At 54.4% G+C, this 26493-nt stretch overlaps 8 protein-coding genes across 8 annotated transcripts; 5 read left to right on the top strand and 3 right to left on the bottom strand.

The window, feature by feature from the left end:
- Positions 1–207: 207 nt before the first annotated feature.
- MFIFM68171_08851 (uncharacterized protein) lies at positions 208–2046 on the top strand (the record flags this gene model as incomplete). Its single annotated transcript, XM_071064270.1, has 4 exons — positions 208–513; positions 571–783; positions 889–1756; positions 1832–2046. 4 exons carry the CDS (start codon positions 208–210, stop codon positions 2044–2046), a joined length of 1602 nt encoding a protein of 533 aa, XP_070920371.1.
- A 461-nt stretch (positions 2047–2507) lies between these two features.
- Positions 2508–4366, top strand: MFIFM68171_08852 (uncharacterized protein; the record flags this gene model as incomplete). The annotated part of the gene is made up of 3 exons (XM_071064271.1): positions 2508–3630; positions 3713–3967; positions 4053–4366. 3 exons carry the CDS (start codon positions 2508–2510, stop codon positions 4364–4366), a joined length of 1692 nt encoding a protein of 563 aa, XP_070920372.1.
- A 766-nt stretch (positions 4367–5132) lies between these two features.
- MFIFM68171_08853 (uncharacterized protein) lies at positions 5133–7021 on the bottom strand (the record flags this gene model as incomplete). Its single annotated transcript, XM_071064272.1, has 4 exons — positions 5133–5460; positions 5608–6010; positions 6093–6160; positions 6234–7021. 4 exons carry the CDS (start codon positions 7019–7021, stop codon positions 5133–5135), a joined length of 1587 nt encoding a protein of 528 aa, XP_070920373.1.
- A 3594-nt stretch (positions 7022–10615) lies between these two features.
- MFIFM68171_08854 (uncharacterized protein) lies at positions 10616–14049 on the bottom strand (the record flags this gene model as incomplete). Its single annotated transcript, XM_071064273.1, has 8 exons — positions 10616–10712; positions 10791–11002; positions 11067–11251; positions 11333–11442; positions 11517–12919; positions 12982–13260; positions 13338–13775; positions 13906–14049. 8 exons carry the CDS (start codon positions 14047–14049, stop codon positions 10616–10618), a joined length of 2868 nt encoding a protein of 955 aa, XP_070920374.1.
- A 2641-nt stretch (positions 14050–16690) lies between these two features.
- On the bottom strand, positions 16691–17644 carry MFIFM68171_08855 (uncharacterized protein; the record flags this gene model as incomplete). The annotated part of the gene is made up of 1 exon (XM_071064274.1): positions 16691–17644. One exon carries the CDS (start codon positions 17642–17644, stop codon positions 16691–16693), a length of 954 nt encoding a protein of 317 aa, XP_070920375.1.
- Positions 17645–18431: 787 nt separating this feature from the next.
- Positions 18432–20497, top strand: MFIFM68171_08856 (uncharacterized protein; the record flags this gene model as incomplete). The annotated part of the gene is made up of 5 exons (XM_071064275.1): positions 18432–18852; positions 18932–19647; positions 19715–19809; positions 19876–19997; positions 20055–20497. 5 exons carry the CDS (start codon positions 18432–18434, stop codon positions 20495–20497), a joined length of 1797 nt encoding a protein of 598 aa, XP_070920376.1.
- A 1147-nt stretch (positions 20498–21644) lies between these two features.
- On the top strand, positions 21645–22934 carry MFIFM68171_08857 (uncharacterized protein; the record flags this gene model as incomplete). The annotated part of the gene is made up of 1 exon (XM_071064276.1): positions 21645–22934. One exon carries the CDS (start codon positions 21645–21647, stop codon positions 22932–22934), a length of 1290 nt encoding a protein of 429 aa, XP_070920377.1.
- A 1441-nt stretch (positions 22935–24375) lies between these two features.
- MFIFM68171_08858 (uncharacterized protein) lies at positions 24376–25979 on the top strand (the record flags this gene model as incomplete). The annotated part of the gene is made up of 3 exons (XM_071064277.1): positions 24376–24634; positions 24696–24784; positions 24855–25979. The coding sequence occupies 3 exons, from the start codon at positions 24376–24378 to the stop codon at positions 25977–25979; spliced, it is 1473 nt and encodes a 490-aa protein (XP_070920378.1).
- Positions 25980–26493: the final 514 nt, after the last annotated feature.

Raw genomic sequence — 26493 nt, forward strand, 5'->3', positions numbered from 1 at the left:
GACGCCAGTGACGCCAGCTCAGATCCGGGCATTTGCAGGGTCGCCGGTCGTTACGCTGGATCCGCCTGTCACGCCAAGCCTCTTGGTTCCCGGGACACTGCCGGCTTCTCGGACGTGTCCAGCCATTCAAATGTTGGGTTGCTGCCTCTTTACGCTCTAAGGTCGACGTCTGTCATACGCAGAAACTGGTCTGGGCGAAGACCAGAGATGGCGGATGAAAAGATTGAGCCGTCTCGCGAGACCGACCAGGAGTCGAGCAACTCTAGTCCCGGGTCGGATTTCCGATATCACGGAAAAGGGATTCCGCAATCGGCGAACTTAATACCTCAGCATTCGTCTGAGAGAAACACAACGAATGAGCACGGTTCACCCAATACTAACACTGCGAATGGCCTGCAAACAAGAGAATGGAGCGTCATCCACCGACTATGGAACTGGAAACCGAAGCCAGCTCGCTATGACCCGGAGAATCCTCCAAGGTTTACAATATGGCTAAACATGCTCTTTGGTTTTGTAAAGCCGCCGTTTAGGTCACCCTTTGACCAGCTGACTGACAACCTCACGCTCCAGGCGTCATGCTTCACCGTCTCCAACCTCTACTACAACCAAGCCATCCTCAACCGCATCGCCGAAGCCTTCTCGGTCAGCTTTGAGCGAGCCTCCTCGGTAGCCACGCTCATGCAAGCCGGCTACGCCGGCGGCCTACTTCTCCTCTGTCCTCTAGGCGACATCTTCCCGCGACGGCCATTCATCCTCGCCCTGATTGGCTTCACCGCCACCCTGGTACGGCCCTTGTCCCCCTTTCCGCCGCCTTCCCTCCCTCTTTCCTTCCCTCCTTTTTTTTTTTTTTTTTTTTTTTTTTAAAAATCACGGCACTAACACAATTAGCAAAAGTGGCTCGCCCTGTGCCTAACAAGCTCCTTTCCGCTCTTCTCCGCTGTCTCCTTCCTCACCGGCTTCACCACCGTCACGCCGCAGCTCATGCTCCCGCTGGTGGGCGACCTGGCGCCGCCGCAGCGCCGCGCCAGCTCCCTCGCCGTCGTCGTGTCGGGTCTGTCGCTGGGCATCCTGGTGGCGCGCATCCTGTCGGGCGTCATGGCCAGCTCCACCGACTGGCGGAACATTTACTGGTTCGGCCTCGCCGTGCAGTACCTGGTCCTGGCCTTGCTGTACGTCTGGATGCCCGACTACCCGAGCAAGAACCCCGCGGGCATCCACTACATGCGGATGCTGGCGAGCATCGCGCACCTGCTGGTGACGGAGCCGCTGCTGTGCCAGGCGTCGCTGGTGGCGTTTCTGCTCAGCGCCGTCTTCACGTCCTTCTGGACAACGCTGAGCTTTCTGCTGTCATCGCCGCCGTTTGGGTACTCGTCCATGGTGGTGGGGTTGTTCGGCCTGATCGGCGTGGTGGTGATCCTGGCCGCGCCTGTGTACAGCAGGTTGGTGATTGACAAGGTGGTGCCGCTGTTTTCGGCCGTGATGGGGTTGTCGGTAGAGCTGGTTGGCTTGGTCATAGGCACGTTCACCGGGTCGTTCCACGTCGCGGGCCCGGTGGTGCAGGCGGTGGCCATTGACATTGGCGCGCAGTTCACGCAGATTGCGAATAGGGCGGCCATATATGGGATTCAGCCGAACGCGAGGAACAGGGTAAACACGGCGTACATGGTGGCTGCCTTCTCGGGGCAGCTGACGGGGACGGCGGTTGGGAATCGGCTGTACGCGCTGGGAGGGTGGGTGTATAGCGGGAGCTGCAGCAGTAAGTCATCCAACCCCCCAGATCTTAGACTGGATGTAATCAGTGGTTTGATGCTTACTCGAATCGCACTAAAAGTTGCCTTTATCAGCTTAGCCCTTGTTGTGTGTCTCGCCCGAGGCCCGAGGGAGACGGGGTGGGTTGGGTGGTCTGGAGGGTGGGCGATACGCAGAGACGATCTTCCCTCTGAGAAAAAGGGGCCTGACATCGAGTCACCGCCTGAGCTGCCAGAAAAGGATTTAATAGGGACGGGTGGGCTTGCCGGGGCGGATGATGCTGGAAATAATAAGTAGAATTCAACTCCAGTACTTACTACTTAGTAGTATCCAACCAGGATATACAGTAGCAACATAGTTTAGAGGTGAGGATACAGCTGCTTGGTTGTTATCCACTCATCGACCACTATTCCTTATATAACGTCGAGCCGAAATCACTTGCATGCACTCTTGTTGCGGCGCTGACGGAGCCTCAGCTGTGTACTATTTGCTGCCGGATGCCAAGGTGATCAGCCACGTCTGAATCTGGGGTAGGGCCTGTGGCGGGTGCGCGACTTCGATTGGCGAAAGCGGTGCTGCAGACGCACAGCGCTCGGCCTAGATTTTGAGACATGTTTCTCTCGCCAATGCTTTTTATGCCTTCTCCGCCATCTTTTACCACCCCCACGCGCTCCTCCAGTAATTGCCCTTCTCCGTACCGTAGTTGCCGTAATCAGCAGCCATATCCATTACTACCCGAGGCTTCTTTCAGAATCGAAATGTTTCAAAACGATACGACACCCACGGTGACTCAGGAGGCCATCGTTAACGCCCATTACGGGATGGACAGAGCCAAAGTGGTGGAGGATGCGGCGACCTATACGAACACGCAGCGATTAGGAAATGCCCGGGTCCGCGTACAAGTCTCCGGCCTGTACCATGGGGCCTTCGGCTCGGGCGACGCTACCCCTTGTACGCTAGTGCTCTTGACGATCCGCCTGGACTCGTTGGGCAGAGAGCACCGGTTTAAGAGCGCCTCCATTACCGCCTACTTCGAAGACAGCCAGGGAATACACCGCTACGACCCTGAAGTCCTCCGTCTAGCCCCGGACGGCTTCGTTGCGCTCACCGACTCGGTGACAGCTATAGTGACGCGGGAGGCGGGAATCAATCTCGACGCCCAAGTTGCAGGTATAAATGTTGGCTACAATTTAGAGCGTCGCAGCGAGTCTCTCGAAAAGAGCTCGAGCAGCACCGTCACCGGGAACCGCAAATTCGCCAGCGAGGACTCGGCGCATCCGATTGGCGCCCAGTGGATCTTGCATGAAAATTCTATTACCAAGATGGGTATTCCGTCCGTATCTACATTTGCCCTTCTTCTTGGCCCCAGCTACCGTAGATTTCGTGCCAAAATCCGCATCGAGACAGAGGAGCGTGGGGGCTCCGTGTTGAGAAAGGCTGGGTGCCTATTCCCCCAATGGTTTGATGTGGTCTGTTTCGACTTGAACCCCACGACAACTCAGATCGGGAACCACCCGCTCGTACTATCACATATCAGGGGCCTCGGGGAGCTGAACATGCTGGCGCTGGTCGATATAGGGTTTGGGCGTGTCGCTGTTGAAGAAGAGGAAGAAGGCGGTATAGCTGCGGCAAATCTCGCGAGTCTCTGGGCTCAATACGATGACGACGCAACGAAAGACACGGAGAAAAAGCTGTTTGACTGTGCGCGAGGAGTCTATGACGCGCCTTGGTATAAGTTTAGGCGGTTCGAAACCCTGGGTCTCTTGAACCTGTACCACTATCAAGACCGGCTCGTGCGGTTCGAGAAGGACATCACCGGGCGACAAGGACAGATGGATGCAGAGCGCGTGGCAGAATTAGCCACGCTGCTTCGGGAGTATTGTACGTCACTATCCCCGTGGGCCACGACAGGCCCGGCATGTACCTGGCAAGGCTCTCCCACTAATCAAACATTCCACCCCAGACGACGCGATAAAATCCTTCCGGGACATTTCGCAGATGGCGCGGCCATCCGAACTTGACCAGAAACTGGCAGCTCACATCCTCGGTGACAAGCTGGGCGAGCGCCATTACGTATCCGCGGGCGAGCTCGGCATGGTGGACTTGACGCCCCAGGCACTAGGGGTTGTATCGGATCCGGTGCGGATTCTGTTGCAAAAATTTGAGCCCGGCGCCCAACGTGAAGACGACGATCACCCTAACAACACGGGCAAGCAAGGTGTGTCTTGAGTTGCGTCCTCAAGTGCTACTTGAGTAGTACTAGTATCATGAGCCATTGTAGGCATCTAACGTTGCCACCATAGAGCATCTCGTCGGCACGAATCTACCTCCCGGCAAACGCAACCCTGCTGTTAAGCAGATATCGCCCACGGTGGACAAACTCGCACGTCTCGTCGTCGCTATTGCCGGCGGCGCGTTCCTTCTGGCTCCCATGTACGGTCTGACATTCATGCAGACGCAGAGGGACAAGCTTATCACGGTCGGGTTATTTGTCGTGTTCTTTGCCGTCGTCGTGGCGCTCGCGTCCAAGGCGACGAACCAGGAGGTCGTCGGGGCGACGGCGGCGTACGCGGCGGTCTTGGTCGTCTTTGTCAGCCAGGGCACCGAGAACGCCTAATGAGTTGTCCGTATTTCATCGCGTCGCCCTGCCCTTCATATATTTCCAACATTTCCTTAGCACCGTCGATTCGTAGGACAAAAGGACCCATGTATACAGGGAGAGGGGCTGACAGGGAGGGCACTTCCACCAGCGACATCCAGCTGCGCATCGTCACATAAACATCACACCTAGGCTAGTAGCCTAGAAACGGGCAAGCAGATTGCAAAGGATCTCTGAGCACGAAAGCAACTGGTGTCAAGGCGGGGAATTAACGATTGGGTGTGGTGACGAACAGCTTAACGTGAGGAATGACAGGGGCGCGTGCAATTACATAGATTTTGTAGGTAATTCTACACGGTGCGCGGTTTACACTCATGAACTCAACTTGGAGTGATTATTGTATCCAATTATCAAGGGTGTGACATAGGAGAATCCCTTCCCCCTTTTTTTTCCCCCATTTACGTCTCTAGAAAGGTCAAACGGTGACGATAACTTAGATATCTATTAGAAAGACCCTACGACGCATGGGCTACAACGACTGCCATGCCGTCCAGCCGGAGGAATGAGAGCCGTAGAGCGTATATCAGAGACTAGGCTGGACCACACTAAAATTTCGCGTTACCCGCAAACACAAATCCCAGCTGGTTGTACATGGCCCTATACACCCACTCCTCAAGACATGCATAGCACTCAATATGCTTCCTAGATGTGTTATTGCAGCTTACAGATATCGCCGCCTGCCCCGCATCCCCATCTCAAATACCACAGCGTTTGAAACCCTTCCTCAGGTCAGCAGTATCTCCTTCCAGGCGGGACCTGGAGGATAACTCGACTGTATCGACTCCTTGTCAATGGTGCCTATTCCCCGCCTTTCTGCGACACCATCGGCGTCGCGCTCCACCAATAATACATAATAAAGGTCCCAACTCGTAGAGGGCTTAGCACTAATAGGGAGCGGAGCGTTCGCCTCGGAGAGCACTAACACCTCAAATAGCCCTATGGACTCGGAGAAATCCACCTCTTCATAGTCGTCGAAGATAACGTTGCCACAGGGGACTCCCCATTGGCCAACGAGCTTGCCCCGGGGCCAGAAGAAGTCAGTTAGTTCCATTCTAAAAAACAGGGTCAGAGTCCAGAACTGCAGCAGCGGGTAAGGCCGGGGAGTTCCTAAGTTTAAGTTCTCGCTAGGAGCTGTGCAAGATGCATCTATCTCCAGCTGAGGGCATACGAAACGTGATCGCTGGCGGTAACCCACGAACTCCATGTCATGGAAGGGGAACGATTTGTTCGCGGCCGGGTCCCAGACGGGTCTCACTTCCTCCCCGTGGCGTCTTTGGTACCAGATGATCCAAGTCCGAGTCCGGAGCCAGTCGTTCAAGTTGTCATGGACATCAAACCAGGCCTCACCACGCCAACCGGCCCAGGAGTAGCTCGGAAACCCCTGGCGGCGGTGGATATTGCGACCCTCAAACAGAAGGAACTGGTCGAACGACCCCGTCGGCAAACCTTCCAACATTTTATACCCCAGCTTTTGCGAGCCGCGTCGTATTATGCCCGCCATGGCACGGAGTGCGTCACTTTGGTTCGTGAGGACGCGTTTCATGTAATAATGGAGCATCAGCGCATAGTCTGTAATTGGTGTTTCCAGGTGTACGGCAAGTCCTAATAACGATGAGAGACTGCCACTGTTTTTGTACTCGGAATTCCGGCTGATCTTCGCACGTCTCCAAGTACTCAGACTCACGGCAGCGGAAGAAGACCTGGCCGTCGACAAAATACAAGATCCGTCGTGAGAGGACATGCTCCTGGAATCTGCGATGTTGCTCCATTATAAGCTCATGATTCATGAAGGTCAGTTCGGGGATAAATGGAAGGGAAGACACACGTCCATGCCCTAGATTCGTAAACGGACCACTTCAGGTGGGCGTCCACGTCGAAACACACGCCGAGAAACGTTCCAGGGGTGATCTCACGCACAAGGAACTCCATCTCCCGGTCACCGTCATGCATGCCAACGAGGCCGGAGTTAGCATCGTGACCACAAGCCGCCACGATGGTCAGCCAGGACCGCTCGTAGATGTGGTCCATCACCATTACTCCTCGCTGAAGGTCCTCCGTGTCGTTCTGTACGAGGCAAAGTGAATCCACCCAGAGATATCGAAGGCCGAGCTTCCGGACGAGCACCACCGAGTCCAGGATGGTTCTTGGCAGCAGAACACCCTCGAGTGGACCACGACGCATCAAGAAGGCCCTGTTGGCTTTTGTGAGCCGGATATTGGACACAGCACCCCAGACGTAGCTCAGCGTCACATATTTTACGGCGCCCGGTTTCTCGACGATGCAATTGTCGACGACGTCAATCAATCGCAACGACTTCAGACCGGGTAGTCCACCTGCCTCGTTGACAAGGCAGCTATGGTCTCTGGTGCAACTGTCGATCCACCGGGCGACCCTCGGAATGTCTATTATTCGGTCGAGTTGCGTCCGTAAGTAGCAGCGATTCGGGAAGAAGCCGTCGGTTATATCCGGCGATTCGCAAATGGAGCCCAAAGCCAGGAAAGCACAGCCCGCCACCCTCTCCCCGCTCAGCTGGGAGCAGAAGCGGTTACCTGGCCCGGAACAGCTATAGAACACCAGCTCGACCGCGTTGTTCAAGTAGTACGTCCTCTCCATTCTTCTGGGGTTCCGGGACAAGGAGTGGCAAATCAATTTTGCAGAGCTCACACCGGCTGTGGAAGATCCGCGAGAGCTTGCCCAGTGGCCAGCGTTTTCGGTGGGGGTGGACGTCCCCGCCTCGCTGGATGTAATCCAAGGGGATTGCAGCACAAGGGCCGCATAGCGCTGAGCCTACGGCAGACATGGCTTTGACTCGGCTTCGTCTTGGTCGAAAATCCGAGGGGTTCAGCCTCTGGAGCGAGAATCGTCGAGTCCCTCTTGCAGGGATTTTGGGGCGGGGGCTTCTTGCTTTCAGGTGAAGGGCGTTAGGCAGCACCAGGTCGAGACGCCCAGCCCGATCAGGTGGCCCGCATCTCGGCCCGAAATGGCCATTTTATTTGCGTTCTCAACCTCTCAACTTAAGCGCCATTGGCGCTGTAGACTCCTTGTCACACGGCCACATCATGGGAGGCCGCCATTGGAGGGATAGCCGCCCTGGCGCCAGCCTAGGAAGGCTCAGAACGAAGGACTTGATATCCATGAAGGAGTCCAGAGAGCAACGGCATGAAGATGACTATACAATCGGCTATGTATCCAGACGTGAGGGTTTCTTGCGAGTCCCTCCTTCCTCGCTGCCCGGTGTGCGTTGGATCCTTCGTAATAAACTAAAGTAGCTGTCCGCATGAACGGGAGCAGGGCCGGAATAATCACTCGGGCTTGTTATGCCGCTGGCCATGGGGTCGAGACCTCCATAATCGGCCAATCATCCCGGTGGAATCAATGTTGGCGTTGACCTAAACTATATCCACCCCGGATTGTGAGCTATACTGTCCTACCCCGCTGGATAGTCGTCCTAACCCATCTTAGCATTCCTGCCAATATGTGTTTCCTGCAGAAAGATATCGAAGGCAGGTGGCAGGATCTTGAGCCATCCACCTGGGATCTTATGCACATGCGTTCCCTCAACGATAGTGATAACAATTGGCCTACAGTATATGCCGAGACTAAGCCGTCGTCTGCACGCAGTACGCTCCCATCAAAGCAGCCGTTCAGGGGGGGTTCAAGGTGTGCCCTATTACTACGTGTGGCGTAACCGATTCAGAAATCCTACATTGTTTACCGTGGACTTAGGAGACCGAGACCAATTCTATCGTGATGGATAACTTCCAGCCCAGCATTGTGAGGAGACTGGTCCAATTCATGTACATCGGCAATTATGATAATCCAGAGGACAACCGGACGAGCCCCAATGTCAGCCTAGAAGCTAAGTCCTCAGGACAGGCCGACCAACCTGCACAGTTGCAGATGCTGCCGGAGATAAAGATGCAGACGCCACCAAATCTTCTGGAAATCCTCACTATTGCTATAGTAATCTCGCTACGAGGAAGGAAAAGAAGAAGAAGAAGAAGAAGAAGAAGAAGAAGAAGAAGAAGGAGAAGAAAAGATTCAAAGCACGATCGCGCGGTGGGATGTTAAAGAATCGCGGGGCATGTGTTTGTATTACTGACAACTAGCAGCGGGCCTTGTTACGGCGCTTTAAATCGACAAGAGTCCAAGAACCCCAAACCCCTCAAAACCGATTCTCAAATCCTGTTAGAGCCACCCCAAGCAAGTCTTGAGAACCCCGGCACTCCCCACATTCAATCTTTTTTTGTTTGGCCTACTATGCATTTGGACCATTTCAACCACACTGATTTTCCAATCCGCTGCATTTCCATCAATCCATGATTTGTTTAACCAAGCTTAATTGTACAGTACCGGTTCCTGAGTAGGCCACAGCTGCTAAGGAATTCCGTCAAATTCTGTCATTCCGATTTAAACTAACGGTTATGTAAGCTTTCTTGTAGTTCCAGATCATATTAGATATTGTGGTCGCAACTCCTATTGTTGGAGGCGACGGCAAACTGGTGATGCATTGTGTCTATCTTCGTGGAAGAGAAGAAAAGGATGAGAAAACTCAGATGTGGGGGCGAAACCAGGTAAAGCGAGGCAGGCTAGGGTGGGACGGATTAACGATGCAATTCTGAAGTACAATATTGCGAGAGACGTATCAAAATGCTGTAAGCTGACCGGAAGGACCTTCATTTGCACGTTCGGTGTCTTCCATCGCTGACGGTAGCACATAGTGTGCCTGACAGTTGCTACCCTACGTCCTTGAGACGAGGCTGAAGTGCAATTCTGGCTACGTCTATTGGCCTCAGGGGACGAGTACAATATTACGAGAGACGGGTCAAAATGCTGAAAGCTGACCGGCAGTTTCTTTATTCGCGCTCTCCACGACATGATGGTGTCTACGACGAGGCTCTGGTATAGAGATGTACATCGTTTCATCCATGCTCCTCTCCGGCCTCTCGTATTAGTAGTTCCAGATTCTCCCGAGGCCAACAAGTACGTTCCTCAACACAAGTTAGACTACCCGGTCTCCCTTGTATCAACAATTCATACCAAACACGCAACGCAATGGCCTACACCCTCAACACCCCAGCCGAGCTAGTCAACACTTGCACCGTTACTAAGGATGCGAATGTAAGAAACTGCCTATTCCCAGCTTCAATCGCCCACTCATGTAGACGAGGCACGGCATATGCTAATAGATCCGGCAGAACGTCATTCTCGAAATCGTGTTATGCGGTTCCTGCGGAACTTGCAAGAAGAAGAACTGCCAGTGCACTTGCAAGTAATGCGGTAGACGCACCTGCCGCCCTGTTGATGGCAGTGATATCTGGGGTTGGTTTGATGTCTAGGGGCTGTGCTCGACGCCTTCTCATGTGTTGAGGGATCGGAAGAGTGTCTGAGCTAACTTATGTTGTTGGGAGAGATGGTGACAGGCACCGGAGGATCTGTACTTGAGGCCACTCGAATACAAGAATCTTGGTATCAGATGGGTGCATGGGTGACTTCTTCACTTCTAAACTTCATGTCCTCTTCAAATCAAGGTGTAGCTGGGTCTAGCTAGCGTCGATAGTAATATCCTTACGCTTGATGAGCATCTTCCTGTGTCAATCATGTAAGGAAGCGTTACGAACCGCGGGGGGGGGGGGGGCGGACTACAAAACGCACGAACACCGGACCGCTGCCAAACTATCGAAAATTACCGTATGGAAACATTTTTAGATTTTGGGTCAAGAAAGGGTTTCCCTAGTAATGGCAATATGACATGATACCGCCGGAAAACGGCTTCCGGGACCACAAGCTCAGCAATGCCGCACGCCGCGGTCTCTAATTATACCGAGTGCTCTACGAATTGCACGAAGGGAACGGAATGGTTAACACAACGGATCCCTTTTTACACATCCAGTGCTTGTTGCCACGGCACGAGAGGCTTAGTTCAACAGCTTTTTTGAAACACCTAAATTCACGTCTCCTAGTTGATTATCGCGACTTAAGTAGGCTGATAGCAACCACCGCCGCATCAAAGCTAACAGACATCTCAGAAGCTCGAATCCCATCCCGTTTATACGTTATATCATTCGGCTGCGAGGGACTGAAGGGCGAGGAGTAAGGAAAGATAAAACGGAAAAAAAGAAAGCCTAGTGTATAGTAACCGGCCGGACAGCAGTAAGCCGGCAAAGGCCAAGGCACACCACTTCAATGATATACTAGCAATAACCTCTAGACGTTCAGAACAGTCATAGGAGGCGTTTGCCAGAAAGACCAGTCCGATGCAACAGCCGGGTCGCCGAATGGGCGAAGAGCGGCAAAGCGAACACTAATCAAGCAAGGTAGCCAACAGTCAGTACCTGCAGCAAGCCCAAGGCGTACTTATGACGGGGTGAAGGGGACTCACTGATATGTCTGACCAGGCTGGATACTTCCAGCTTCAACCGCGCCGGACCAGTTGATACCCAGCAATGACGAAGCGTTCCAGCTCGGCGAGCGTCTGACGTTGATAGTGCCGGGGGGCAGGTTTGAAGTGGTCACGGCTGCTGTTGCAGCGTACCCAGGCGAGTTCTCAGGGGGCCAGGTCCAATCGGACTCTTGCCAGCCTTCCTGGAAGATCTAGTTGGGCATTAGCCAGGACTGTTGGGGCATAATTCTCACACATGGCCAAGCGCAAACTTACATCCATACGAAGAAACTTGGTCCCCCACTTCAGCTCAAATGAGATGCTGACACTGGAAACTGCATCATCGCCGGTCACGCCGGGCCACCGCATCACGAATCCTTCGCCTAGCACCGGGCCGCCCGACGAAGTAATGTTACCGGCAAACACACTGCCAACTTCTTGCTTGAGATCGAAAGCGGCCCCTAAGCAGGAGGAACGGGCGTTAGATAATCTGATACTATGCGTCTGAGGCCTACAGGGAGGAGAAAAAAAAAGGTATATACCCATATATGGAACGGCGAGCTCCTCTCCGTTGCTGCTTGTGATGATGATGCGGCCATTGTATATCGGCCACTTGGACGGGTCAGGGTACGAGGGAGGCGTGAAGGTGATCCTGGACGCTCCTGTTAACCAAAACAAAAAGGCTACCTTGGCTGCTGCATATTGGGTGCAATAAGTAGTACTCACGTGGCGGTTCTTGATTGACCAGCGCCAACAGCGAACTGACCCGACGGGAAGGTGACGCCAGGCGTCAACTCGATGGTTTTGAGCTCCGTATATGGAGCAACCAGCTCCCTATTCTCAGACCGCGCCTCGATGCCACGCTGGATATCGTGGCTGAAGGTGTAGGTGAGTGGTTGAGAGCCCGTGTTGGTGATGACGATGTTGTGGGTAGCACGGAAGTTGGCAGTATCGTTCAGGGCGATGTTGTCAAAGGTGAGACGGGTCTGGTAGTTGACCGCCTTGACAGCATTCACAAGGCCTGTTCCTACGTGCATGACAGGGGCGACTGTGCCCTCTGGAACGGGGTTGGGGTTGGCGGGGTCGTCCTGCCATGGTTCCAGTCCCCAGGCAACGTGATCGCCTGATGATCGGATACGATCCATAACCAACTTGGCAACGCCCGGCCCGTGGACGCTTCTTCCGCCGTGCTTGCTGATATACAGGGCAGCAACGCCGGCAATATAGGGCGCTGCCATGGAGGTGCCGTTGAACACCTGCCAACCGGTCGGCGAAATGGCAAACGGGGGATTGGGATCCGTGGTAACAAGCGCGCTATAGATTTCGCCGCCAGGCGCACCAATGTCAGGCTTCAAGTAGAGCTCGTAGGTACCACCCCAGCTGCTGAAGAAGTTTGCGAGACGGCCGCGGGGATGCTTGGCTGGAACGACGAAGCCGTCCACATTGTTGTTAAAGGTGGCAGTCACTTGCCCTCCCGCGCTGAGAACAGAGATGATAGCATCTCCAGCCTCCTTCTCAATGATGCCGTACCCGACCGCGGGCTCGGCGCCGGAAAAGAGGGTATCGGGAATCCAGAGACCTTGGATGCCGTCCCCGCGGAATAGGACGTATCTGGCGTTCACAGCGGCGAGATTGGCGGCCTTCTGGTCAATGGGACATCCCGATTGAGCGACCAGGACAACGGTCTGGTCAGGATTCGCAATGGGGCTGACGCTGCTGCAAGCATCTCCAGCTGAAATAACGGTTACGGCTTCGCCCCAGATGGCCGCATAGGGTTCCATGGAATTGGCCAAAAAGTCCCAGTTGCCGTTCTCTGTCGGAGCAGGGCGGTATCGGACCGAGTATCGTCCCGGCGCAACGTGACCAACGTCAGCGGTGCTGGATTGTCCGTCCAGCGTGAAGGTGAAGGTAATCGGATCGCCTGCCTTGACGTCGGCTTCGACTGAGGCAACGGCTAGCTCACTGAGTCCGCTGGCCATTTCATTGCCGTAAAAGGGACCCTGATCGCCGTCGTTTCCCATGGACACGACAACAACTACACCGTTCTCAACCAAACGGGCAGCGAGGACACCCAGAGGATTGTCAATCCACGGCCCCGGAGAACCAATGCTCATGGTGATGATGTCGGCCTAAGCATTTGCTGTAAGACGTTGCCCGGAGCAGCCCATGCAAAAGGGGGGGAAGCACTTACACCATCATCAAACGCACGCTTCCATGCATCAATGTATGTTGCCGTCTCTGATGTCGTCCCGCCGAACATCTTGTAGGCTAGGATGCTGGCATTTGGCGCTACGCCGGTGAACCACTCGTTCTTCCCAGCGAGAATGCCCGCTACATGGGTGCCATGGCCCATTAAACCAAAGGGATTGATATCTGGCGCCGGATCGCTGTCTCCCTCCCCAGGATTATTGGGGCTGGAAAAGTCCCACCCACCGATGACCTTGAAGCCCGGACCGAAGCCGCCACCGAGCTGTTGAGTAGTAGGTACTAGTCAGACGAGCCACTCGGGCAATTATTGGACAGGGGCAGAGGTGTATGCCAACTCACCAGCTCATGATTGTAGTAGACACCATCATCCACAACGGCTACTTTTACGCCCGCACCTAGGATACCCTCCTGGTGGAGCTGGGCCACACCGGTCATCCGATGCAGAGCTTCGGAGTAGTTATCGGCCTGGTATACCGTGCCATTTCCGCCCTGCCGTCGCATTATTGCGGATACGGCCGAGTAAGGTGACTTCGCACGCCGGACTTTTAGACCAGGCGCAGTGCTGTCGTTGTTATCAAGCGGGCCGGGTGGCGCGGGGCGTTCGATGATCTGGGATTTCCAGACATTTTGGACACCATCAATCCGGGAAACAGAAGTGAGTGAAAGGGCAGAATCGATGCAAAGGCCGGGAAGCAGCTTGTCGGTCCATTTCCTCACAATAACTAGAGACGGATCGGCTTGTGTGACAGCTTGCTCAACGGCATCGACCGTGGAAGGCTAGTAATCCGGCTAGGCGTTAGTGTTGAGATCTGTGAAAACGATATATCGGGTGTGCGGAATGATACTCGGCAAAGGGGCAACGCGAGATTCGATGATCAATAATTATCATGGGCAGGCCCGAACTTACGTCTTGAACCTCAACGATATACCTCGTTACGATGGTCTCAGATGGAGCAGGCAGCGCAGAGGTCGAGGTGGCATCCTGTCTGACAACCACCCGGGAGAACCCCGAAGCCCACAGGGAGGTGAAAAGGATAGCGTTGAGCTTCATTCCACAGTCTCTGGGAAGGAGCTGCTTCGGTGACGAGATGAGGCCGGATGATGGTGAAGACGGATCTGAAGCTCAATGCGGGCTTGCAACAGGAGTTATATACATTTACGTTCTACTTCTACAGCATTCCGCGCACGCTTAGAGATGCTCCTCCCGTTGAGTTGTGCTCCCGACGCGTTGGTCATGCGGTCCATGATGCCATGCAGTCTTCCAGAGCCGTCATGGGAGGCTGACAGAGCAATGATCCCGGTCTCCTCACAATCCTTGTATAAGGTCATGTCGGTAGCCAACCATGACTAGATGCACGCTCGTAAATCTGACGTCTCTTCGCTTGCTCGCGCCGATGGTTCCGGGAGGACGGGGATGCGACGTCAGCATTAGTACCAATGTGATGGTACTAAATCCTAGCAGGTGTCTTCGACCATGGGATCCCGGGATGGTTGGCTGCACCTGTGCAAAGAATCATGTGGTGCGGCACAGTTGGAAGAGCTTTGACCGGGGATGGCATCCACAGGGACGCCGAGAACCTGGTTTGACTTCCTCGCGGGCCCATCTGCGTGGTACAGAGTTGTAGCGTGGGATGCGGAAAACGTGGGTGCGCAGGGGTACTGAGCCCTACATGTATTGCAATTTCCGATCCCGATCATTCGGTCGTTCGGATGAAACCAACAGGGCCACACTATCGATCCGCCATTACCAGAAAGGGCGAAGTTTACTAAGTTGTAGGGTCTTTGGGAGCCGTTTCGTATGCATCCTGGGTTTAACTCGAGTGCTCCAGCCACTATGACTTGAAATTGCACATGCTGGAGGGAATGGCCCGGTTATCAATGTGGTCCTAAAGCGAAACCAATCAAGTGTCGCTCTGATCAATCGCTTTGTTGTGCCAAACCTCACGGCGGGGGGCTTAACAATGCATTTTCTCGGGTGGACATCAACGATCCTTAAGAGGCCAACGCTATTGTATGGTCATCTCACGTCAGTCGAGATCCATGCCTAGAGGCTCCATTAGTTCGAATTCGTACTCGTAGCCAACAAAGGATTCATAGCCATGCAATAGTCTCGCTCGTGACCGTGTGTGATGCAACGGAATGTAAGACCTAGCAATGACGGTAAATCCTATCTAGACCCGAGGCATGCCAAAACCTAGGCTACGGGCAAGAGGGGCAAGGCGCTGCTAGTACAGTACCTCTCTATAACACTTGTGATATAGGCTTGGGCTTTGTAACTATGTGTGAGCGTGAGATCGTGATCACCTTCTCGAGTTCGGTGCAGGTCGTGCAATATACGCAGCAGCACCCGCTAATAACCGTTCCAAGGACTCGCCCGGTATTCTCAATGTGGCCGCTCCTGCAGTAGGCATTCTTGAACTGTAGACAAGTTGCTCCAAAGCCTGCAATGGGTGGTTGCCTGTTGCAGAAGCTGATGCTTCAAGCTCCCGAATACTTGATCACCAAAGTATTGTTGTAGGTTACTAGTACTAGGACCAGTAGTATTGGACCGCGAGGGCTAAATAAAGAAAGGCACCTTACTCACCGTCCAGCATGTGTGACAACACGCATCAGAAGGGGAGGAGTTCTCACCCCTCGTGCGACGCACGAAGCCCTCCCCCCCATGCCCGGGATTTAAATTCACCGTACCCACCAATGTTACCCAAGCGAAATATGAATTCTTCACCATATCCGGAGCAGCCAGGTTCTCGCACCGTATGCTGATAGCCCCCTCAAGTGCATCAGGACCAACAGTATAACCTCTACCCAATAAACAAAGAGTCTAGTGCAGCGGATGAGATGATGATCGGTCCGTAACCCGCGGTGAGGCCTACAAAGGGGGTGGAGGCGAATCAGTACCTGGCAAATCATATCCGTCATTGGGGGATTCCTGTGTACCAACGAACCCCTCTCCAGAAGTGGAGGGTTATCGACTGACCCGTGACAGCCACGGCCACTTCGGCTCCTTGGATCGCGAGCCTCAAACACGGCCTAGACAACGTGGAGTTAGTACCTACTAGTAGTCAACAAAGTTACATCTCGACCGAAAACGATCCCATCTATGATATCTGCGAATCCCAAAAATTCCGCGGATCCGGTCAAGGGGTCGAGCAAGCAACGCGGGAAGATAGGCGCGGAGCATTCTCGTCTCACCTACAAACAATTGCGAGCGAGTTCGAAAGCCTGCGAAAGGACACGGGTGGAATGCGGGACTATTCCATAACGTATACACCTTCTCGGCCATCTTCTGGTGGAAGAAACAAGACACAGAGCCGCGGCCCCCCCAGGTACAGTACGCGGGTGGTTACCGGCATGAAGTGCGCCACTTCAACATCGCCATGTTCCATATGGATGGAGCCTTGCATATGAGACTGCAGGGCCTGGAAGATGATCTACAAGTTCGAGCATTACAGGAATCACAATTTTGCTGGCTGCGACCTTGAGACGATTTGGCTCTGCCGAGGTCGGTGAATGCTTCAAGGGCCCGAGTAATTTTTTTTTCTTTTTTACTCAAATTTGAGGATGGAACGAAAGAAGCCGTCGGCAGCTTCAGATATGTGAATGACCGAGGTGTCTCCCAAGGTGAGGTCTCTATCAAGACCACTACCTAGGTAAGATAGGTTTTAGTCAACCTTAAACCTCGTGTTTCTCCTTCACTCAAATTGAAACTCCATCCCAGAATCGCCCACCCGCTCCTTATACAACCGATCAAAAGCCTCGCTCTGCGCCACAGTGAAGTACTCCTTCCACGACCCTATCTCGCCTTTGCGAAAGAATTTGCTCAGTTCCTTGATATCCTTGAGTGCGCTGAACTCGGTCTGCTGCATTTGGGTGAAGCCAACCTTGTGCTCGACCTCGCGCAGCTGGTTTTCGCTCACATTGACGCCCAGAAACTTGGCAATCTTCTCCAGTTGGCCGCGGGTGTCGAGCTTGAGGTCCTCGAATCTGAGGAAGAGGATGTTGTCGGCGTTGCGGTGCTCCCACCAACCTAGAGCGTGGTCGAACCAGTCGCCGCGCTGCACGCGGCCGCCCACGAACATGTCCAGCCAGTGGTCCCATGGCCCGTCGTAGTACCCGGACCAACTCTTACGGCTCTCGAAATGGTAATAGGACGCGGCCACGTCCTTGGGGTTGCGCGCGATGTAGATGTACCGGCACGGGTTCTTGGCCGGCTCGCCGCCCAGCGCCATCGAGTACGGCATGTGCGACCTGAAGATGCGCGGCGCCTCCGCCCGCTCCAGGTCCTCCTCGCTGCGCGGGTACGGCCAGCTGCCCTCGACCCAATGCAGCGAGCCGTACAGTGTCTTGCCCGACGAATCCGACGCATCGGGGCCCGCCGCTAACAGCGTGAGGATGTACGACAGCCACGTCGAGCCCGATTTGGGGTACGAGACGAAGCAGATGTCCGATGCCCGCGTGCTGAGCGTCCTCGACAGCGCGTACCGTGAAGGAGTGATGTACGGCGGCATAACCTGGCCGTCCACTAGGCGGTACTTGTATCCATGATCACCGATGATCAGGTCCTCAGGGCGCTCAGCATGGAGTTTGTCCGAGTACTCGAGCACTTTGAAGCTCGCGGTGCCGTTGGCGCCTTCGTTGGAGCCCATAATGGAGTTAGAAGAGCGAGAATGTGAACGAAGAGTGAGATGGTACGAAAAACTGCAGCGTCGCCAGCTGCCATTCGGTTCGACTGCATATTCGTGGAAATATATAGTTATACCTAAGGTACGGAGCTATGCATCCAACCCACAACAGGATCCTCGCAATGGGGTCCGGGATATGCCGTCCACGGTCCGTCAACCCACGTCATTCGGCAACAAGCCGCGCACTAGCGGTGTGCGTAGCCTGCATCGCTGAGAATAACGCCGGCCAAAGAGAAAAAAAGACCGCGGGGAATATAGGGTGCGCCGATGCGGAGGTCCAAATGGCCAAATTCTCCACGATCTACACTCCGATGGCGTTGTGTTGTGGGACCCGGTGAGAATTCGGAACAATTCCAGGCCTACTACTAGGCGACCACGGCTCCGAATGTCTCGGGGCATCGAATCGGCCCAAGACACTGCCTCATCTTCCTTGGCCGTCTGCTCGGTCGACTTGTCACCCCACCGCAATTGGCCAGCGCTCTAAAACACCAAGCTGCCAATATCGTTGTCGCCACGAAGTCCCATTGGACGCGGAGCTGTTGACGATGTGTTGGCTCGTTGGCACAACCTCTGCTAGCTGGAGCTGAAAGGCATCACTGCAATGACCCAAATGACCCAATCATTGAGGTTGGGGTTGGCGGATACTTAACATTCCCGTCACGGTCTCTAACAACCTCCAGCCCCGAGTCGGGTTAAAGTCTCGGTGTGCGTACTATACACGGTAAAAACAAAGTATCAACAAGAAGTCAGAATGATTGCAGAAATCAGCGCTAGCTTGATTTGCCTCCGCAAAGCATTTGTTTTCCCATGGAGAAAAGCCAGAGGTAGAGCGACCCCATCGACGGTGACGAAAACACAGGTACACAAGCTCCCACAGGACCCTATCCTAGTTAGACTTCTCGCCTCATCCCACCACCACCAAGCCAAAAGTTCGGAAGCCATCATCCACGATGTCACTTACGGCTTTCAGAAGAACTACCTTGAGCTACTCGAGGACATCCTCCAAACAGCACATCGCGCCAGGACAGCATTACCGCCGTCAATGCTAGACGAGCGGGGGATTCTGAGGGAAAGTTCCTCCCCGTACATCGGCATCCTAGTGCGGAGCGGATATGAGTTCATCGTCGCCTTCTTGGCCATCCGAACCATGGGTGGTGCATGTATGCCCATCGGTAAGCATCTCTATCTACGCATCCAAGTGTTCGACAAGCCCCAGGGGCGGTTCAGTGAGCTGATGATTGTGTCCGATAGCTTCCGGGATTCTGCCCGAAGAAGCACACTTCATGGTTTCCAAGTCTAAATCCATGTTTCTCTTCGCAGGCGAAGGCTGTCAGGAGAAGGCGGAAAGCATCTGCAAGTTCGCGGAAGCGCAGGGAGACAACCTCTCATGGGCTCCGATTTCCAGCGACACGAAGAAGCCCCACAAAGATCACACAAATATTTCAGTTGAAATCGGCGACGCTCAGCTAGATCCAAGCGGCCCCGGCGTGTTGCTGTTCACGTCCGGCACCACCGGTCGGCCCAAAGGCGTCGTGCTCCCGCGGTCCCATCCCAGCTTCCCCGACAGAACCAAGGGCGGCGTTGTTCTCACCTACCGTGCCGGCCACTGGATCGCCGGGACCCAAGGCCTGATCGGCCCCGTCCTATCGGGCAAGACGCTCCACATACTCCAGGCAAACGCGAGCGCCGAAGAATTGCTGGACGCCATGATGCGCTACCGCCCCACCCAGATGCTCTTCACGCCAACGCTGCTGCGGCAGATGAAGACTTTGGTGCTGGCCAAGGGAGGTCCGCCAGAGCAGTACGCAGCCGGTTTCCAAGGCATGTCGGCCATTAGGTGCTCGTCCGCGCCGATCGAACCGTCGCTGCGCGAGTTTTGGACCAGATTGACGGGTTTGCCGTTTGAGAACATCTACGGCGCGACCGAGACTGGCGGAGCTGTCTGCCGGGCGCTTTCGAGACCGAATGTGAGCCTGTCCTAGCCATTTTGTCTCTGGTAGCCAGCTTGTTGGTGGCTCACTGATACCAATCCAGGGTTCGATTGGCACACCGCTGCCGGGGAACGAGTTGAAGCTCTCTGAGGGACATTGCGGTGAGATCTTGGTAAAAACTCGGGCCATGTTTACCCAGTACGTTTGCCGTCATGACAGTTTCCTTCCCCAATGCCGGGTGGCAGGGCACTGATGGAGACATAGCTACATCGGCGACGAGGAAAAAACAAGAGCTGCTTTCGACAAAGATGGATTCTACAAGACGGGCGACATGGCCGAGCTTAAAGACGGGGAATATTTTTTCGCCGGCCGAGCCGCTACTGACTGTGAGCAAGGGATGCACTATCACATAGGAGATAAGTCCGCTGACAGATAGGACACAGATATATCGTTCCGCTTCTTTCAAATCCCTGCGCTGGTTGTCGAGGCCAGCCTGATGGATCTGCCCTACGTCGCTGACGCCTGCGTTCTTGGGGTGCCCTACCACGAAGCCAGGCAGCTCTGCGGCGCTGTCATCCAACTCCGACACGACTGCACGGAAGAAGTAGTGAATTTGGCAAAGATCCGAGCCGACCTCGCCGGCGTCATAGCCGCGTACATGCTGCCGGTTGTTCTTCGCGTCTTGAAGGAGGGGGAGCAGCTGCCGCGCACCGACTCCGGAAAGCCTATCAAGAGACGGATACTCAGCGAGTTTCTGGGGACCACCGAGTGGTTCCCGGCCGAGAATTTACCCGACAGCGTAGAGTATTTCGGTTGCGCCCTGCCTGTGATGGACGAGAAGACGGCCGGGGCATGGGATTGGGCGGGGATGCAGGTTGCACAATGAGAAATGAGAATGCTAATTAATCAACCCATAAATAAATAAATCAGTAGCTCCCGTCTTTCTTACACTCAAGCGCCTGACTTGCCATCCCCTCCAATCCGTTGTCTTCTTCCGAGTGATGGTTTCCTCTTATCATGCGTTCTCGCTACCTGCCGGAAGACATGCTGCGAACCGTTTCACTGACGTCTATAGTAGTCTCTTCTCTTCAGCAAACCCTATGGCTTCACATTCAAGCAGCTTCACGAATTCCTCTAAGTATCGCAGGGATGTAGACAGAAACGATAACTTAGATATCTATACATCACTTTATATACAAAGATCGCTCGTCAATTGAGCCTGCAACAAGTGCTAATAGAAAGAGTGCTGAATTGATTTATTGTCATTTGTCCTATCTAAGGAACAATAAGGTAGCCATGGCGGGCTTACTTATAGCACGAAAGAAAAATAGGTCCTCAGCAAATTCTAGTCCCCGGAACGCCATCCTAGTAAGTGTGGCTTTCTGACCGGAGGGACCCTGTCCCTAATCTCTGGCATTCAGCCTCATTCTTCCGAGTGCAAGCCGTTGTGGCTCGAGCGTTGTAGATTGTGGGTCTTGAGCATCTGCGTTTCTGAATCTCGTACAATTGCTAAAGTTACATTGGCTACAACGTAGGGGCAAACGGAGCGAATGACACAGAGACAATCACGCCGCACACCATCCGGGCGAAGCGGTTCGCTTTACCATGGGTGGCGGTGGCCGACGTGTGGCGGGGATTAAGTGCAGCCAGAGTTCCGATTCTATCGATTCGTGGTCGGTTAAAGTAAACAAGCAATTCTCAGCAAGCGTCTTATGTTCCTCAATAGCTAGCTGACGCGCTTCTACTGTAGATTGGGGGTTTGAGCCAAAGTTGGTCGTGGTCCTTACCCCCTGTCCCACTACCCCCACCCCCCCAAACCGCGAGGTGCTGGGACAACTTGATCCGAAGTTTTCCCCTAATATCCCCCTAGAAATGAATACAAGGCGCCGCACAAGCTAAGCGACGATGAAGTCGTCACGGGCCTCGAGTCGGAAATCTGGCCGGACCGTGATGTGATCAACAGAGAGGGCTAGGGCTTTGCCTTCACAGCTAGGGCACTTGCCGCCGTTGTCGTCACCCAGCTATTCTCCTATATGATCGGCAAAGGTATCCAATACGGCTACGTGTGCACGGGGGAGGCGTTTGTTTTTCTACACATCCCAGACGACCCTTCTACCGTCTACTTCTCGGTATGCATACCGAATCTAGACGTGGTAGACGACGCGCAGGTCTTTGCTTTCATTCTCCAGGCTCTCCGCGCAAGACCCCCGCCCGAGTCATGGCACGACGATGCCGAGAGGCTTGACATCTGGGCTGTCGAGTATGAGGATGTTTTAAGGAACATTCCCGAGACGGATCGTAAACGCAAGAAACGCCGCGCCTCTCCCTATAAAGCCCAGCGCTGGAAGGGCTTTAAGCGATCGCCAATTTTGACCCGCTTCTGCCGCCCGCCACGGGATGCTAATGTTAACCGCCCAGAAGACGAAGATCCCCCTTCTCCCTCCCCGAATCCATCTGGCACCGGCAGCAGATTGATTAGGACGCGCTCGAAGGGGCAAGGAGGACGGCGCCGAGGCGGGCAGCAGGAGCAGGGCCAAGCAACGAAGCCGAACGTACAAAGTCGGCCATTCTGCACCCAGCAATGCCTTCTAGGGTTAGCTTATGGCGGGCCAATGGACAGGAACTGTCCAAATGCCGACCATCATGGGCAGGAGCACATCGACCGACTCGAGTTCCTTCGCCTCATCCGACACCAGCTTGCCACGGACCGCGGCCCTGATGCGGACTGCGCGCCACTCCATCGATCCGGCGCGCGCGGGTCACTCTTCAAAGTGCGGCTGTCAACCCACAGCTATACACTCGTTGCGAAGGGCATAGAGAGTTTCGATCGTATGTACCTGCAGCACGAGAACAAGATATACGATCGACTTCAGGCGATCCAGGGGAAGCACATCCCCGTGTGTCTTGGCAGTATAGACTTGGTTCGGCCGTATCATTACGATGGCGGCGTTTATATGCACTTCATGTTTCTCAGCTGGGCTGGACGGCCTTTGTCTGACTGCGGTAACCAAGCCGACAAAACGGACATCATCAGAGCGGTTACCACAACCTTCGACGCAGTGCACAAATTACGCGTTCTCCACCGTGACGCGGAGGCACGCAATATCCTGTACGATAGTGGCAGTCTCATGGTTGTGGATTTCGAGCGCGCCGAGTTCCGCGGTCACCAATCTCTCCGCTCGATAGCCGCTAATGGCCGGGATCGGAAGAGGAAGCGTAGGATATTACAGAAACAAAAGAAGGAAGACTTTGCAAGAGAACTGAACTGTGCTCTGGAGAACGTCTCAAGCTGTCTTGCTTCAGGTTGCTCGCCCAACCGGTAGTCGCTGGTGGGGGCCGAGGAGTTCATCGCAAGCAGGATCTTCTCATGATAAAAATCATTGCTTCCATTATTGACCCAGGACATCTTGAAAGAGCAATTTCAACCCCCACTACCAACCCCGTGTCTGCCCCCTGTTGGAAGGGACCGTTTACCTTCGTCCGGAACCGACTTGGCCAGTAATTAGGTTAACTAGAAGTAAGTACTAGGGCTGTCTCGGCCATTGCTCCTTAGACAGGACACACAAGTCTAGCTTTCCTTGCGTATAAAGTAGCGTCCCTCTGATCAGGGGGAGCTCAATCTGCACTATGCTGTTTTGACCATTTCTGGGCTGCAGGGACCCGGTTTGTTGGGGTGCCGCCTGGCCAGTCTAGTCTACCCTGTCTCTCAAACCGCCGGCCGTTTTTGCCTTTCCTCTCGTTTTGATAGGTATGAGGGTTTATATATGTGTCCTGTACCATTTCTTTACTTGATATTTTCTAACTTACTGTAATGAAACTCACCTGATAGCTAGACGGGGCACTTACCGCCCGCTCGAGCCCAACCCGCATGTTTATTGATCTTTTCAGGTCCTTGACACTACAGGCGATCCTCTTCAACAATGTTTCAAAGTAACTGATATGACCCAGAACATCACGACTGGGACAGGAAATTGTCTTGATTACCTTGGACGCACCCGGTTGTTTTTGACCTTATTGAGCAGTTTAGCCTCTTCGCGAATCCCGGACCGCCCCTTCTCGCACACCTCTGTTCTTTCCCGCTCACCATGGCCGAGATGAATGAACGGTAAGAGCGTCGGTCCTCTATTGACCTGTCTGCCCTGGTCGTTGCTTGGGGAGATGGGACATGGGCCTTGCCCCGGCCATTCGGACCGGGCAGATCGCCGGCATTCGTAGACGTGGAGTGTGGGGTTTGGTGGAAAATCTGGTAGCCCTTCCTACTCTGTCCGGGATGTCGCTTCGATGCAGCCTTGGCCCTTGGCAAACCCGAATCCTCACCTGGCATCCCAGCCGGTAGCTCGTCTATTAAGGGGAAGAGGATCCCGGAATTCCCGCCACGGAGACCTGCATGTAAGTGGCCCACTGGGAAAAGGCTGGCAGTATTGCCCGGCCACGAGTTCTGGCTTTCCTCTTTGAGAGGCTTGCCGAGATGGTGCATCAGCCGCGCGCCTGTGATGATGTCCTACCGCCATCTCGATCCGCGATGAGCCCCGAACGGCATAATTTGGCGTCACATCGGGGGGTACTCTTTGTGGAGAAGGGTGGGAGGGAAGCGAGATGCGGGGATGAAATCTCGGGGTAAAGTCGCCCGGATCAAAGAACGGTACCCACCTTGATACTATCCACACAAGGCGGCCCAAACTCTCTATAACCGCCCTCACCTCGTTACGTCGAGGCTTTCGTGCCGGAGCTGGTCAGTTGTAATGTCTCTGATACAAACTCAGAATGTCTTGGTTAAAGTTCTCGGTCTTCGTGCTCCACGCCTGCCTCTCGGCCGCCAAGTATATCGTCCCGGGCGGCAGATGGCACGACACGGACGGCAAACTGGTCAATGCCCATGCAGGCTGCGTGACGGTTGACAAGGATACCGGCAAGTTCTGGCTGTTCGGCGAGTACAAGGTTGAAGGTCAGACCGAAGGTGGGGGGGTATCAGTCTACAGCTCGGATGACCTTGCAACGTGGGAGTACCACGGCCTTGCTCTAGGTTTGTGGTCGCATATCACATCACAGCCCTTGACTCGTCGTGTATTGACGGTCCAGCGCAGCCCCTATTGAAGGCCACCCATACATCTCGCCTTCCCACATTATCCAGCGACCAAAGGTGGTATATAGCAATGTCAGCAATGAGTATCACGTATGTATACCTACCTTATATATGTGCACTCAGACGCTCCATGTGGCGGAGGCTGACGTATAAGGGGCAGATGTGGTGGCACGCCGACAACTCGACCTATGGACTGCTGCTCCAAGGGTTTGCCCGTTCTCGGAATATCTCGGGTCCCTACACCTTTGTGAGCGCCACCGCGCCCATGGGCAACTGGTCACAAGACTTTGGCCTTTTTACCGACTACAAGGACGGGAGATCGTATGCGCTATATTCCAACGGCGATCGCAGGGAAGGCCGAGATGTCTACCTCACCTCTTACAACGATGACACGACAGAGCTCGACAAAGTCATCCACCGTTTCGACAAATATGATCTCGAGGCCCCCACCATCGTCCAGACGGAAAAGAGCTACTACGCTCTGATGAGCCACAAGACGGGTTACCGACCCAACAATGTCGTGGCCTTCCGAGCCGACTCTCTCGCCGGGCCGTGGTCGCAGCCGTTCATGGTGGCCCCGCTTAACACGCGGACGTATAACTCCCAGTCGGGCTTCACCTTGACGATAAGAGGAAAGAAGAAGACAACGTACCTGTACCTCGGCGACCAATGGGATTCCAACTCGCTCTGGGAGAGCCGGTACATCTGGCTGCCCATGGAAATCGACGACAACAAGAAGACGCTCAACCTGGTGTGGAACGACGTGTACGATCTGGACGTGGAGACGGGGAAATGGTTCCCGGTCAAGGGCAAGACGTATCTGGCAGCCGACGCTAAGACGGCCGGTGGCGCGTTTAAGCAGGAGGCCAACTTCGCAAGCAAAGGGGTCATCGTCACGGGCATTTACGGCAACGACAGCACCGTCACCTTCGAGGGCATCGTGGGCACGGGGGAGCCGCAGTGGGTGTCGTTTTATTACCAGAATACGGACGACATGGGATTTGGCGATCAGCCGGGCGGCACACCGGACCGGATCGGCGGGTCGTGGCAGCTGCGCCGGATTGCGAGCGTAGTAGTCAACGGCAACACGGACAAGGTCGAGACGCTGTTCCAGAGGGACACTCACAAGGGCATTATCCTGTCGACACCGCTACTCTTGACGCTGGACAAGGGGAGGGAGAATACAATCACCGTCGGCGGGCTGTGGAACGGATTCGACTACAAAGGGGCGGATCTGGATAGGATCGTCGTGTATCCTCCCGAGGAGAACCGCAAGAGGGGTTAAGAAGAAAAGGATGGCGAAAATGCACATCGGTGTGAGAAGAGTACACAATAATCAAACACGTCCGAACGCCGGCTACGACAGACCTAGCCAATGGGGGGATGGGTGCTGGCGTTCTTCCGGTGGCTGGAATTGGACTCGCAACCCCCAAAAACGTGCCGTAATAGTACCCTTGAAGAGACTGCAAAACCATTGATCGTCCGAAAATGCTGATTCAACGCATCTGACGGCGATACCAATGTCAAATACTTGTATTCAATTCGCGTTACAGGCAAGTTCCCGATGCACGAACCAAATTCGTTCCTAGACGAGGGGCGCGAGCATGAGTATAACCTTTGCGAGAATTGTATAAGGGTTTGATTACTGTAAGCAAAGCCGGAATGGGCATGCGAGACTGTGCGGTTCGGAGTATGCGAGGGGAAAGAGTCTAGGGGATTAGGGAGGAGGGTGCAGCACATACGTAAAACGGCTAATAATTATCAAGTTTGAGCTCAGGGGCCCCCCCACTTGTACAAGA

Source organism: Madurella fahalii, assembly GCF_045866475.1.
Source record: "Madurella fahalii IFM 68171 DNA, scaffold_5, whole genome shotgun sequence".
Taxonomy (NCBI): Eukaryota; Fungi; Ascomycota; class Sordariomycetes; order Sordariales; genus Madurella; species Madurella fahalii.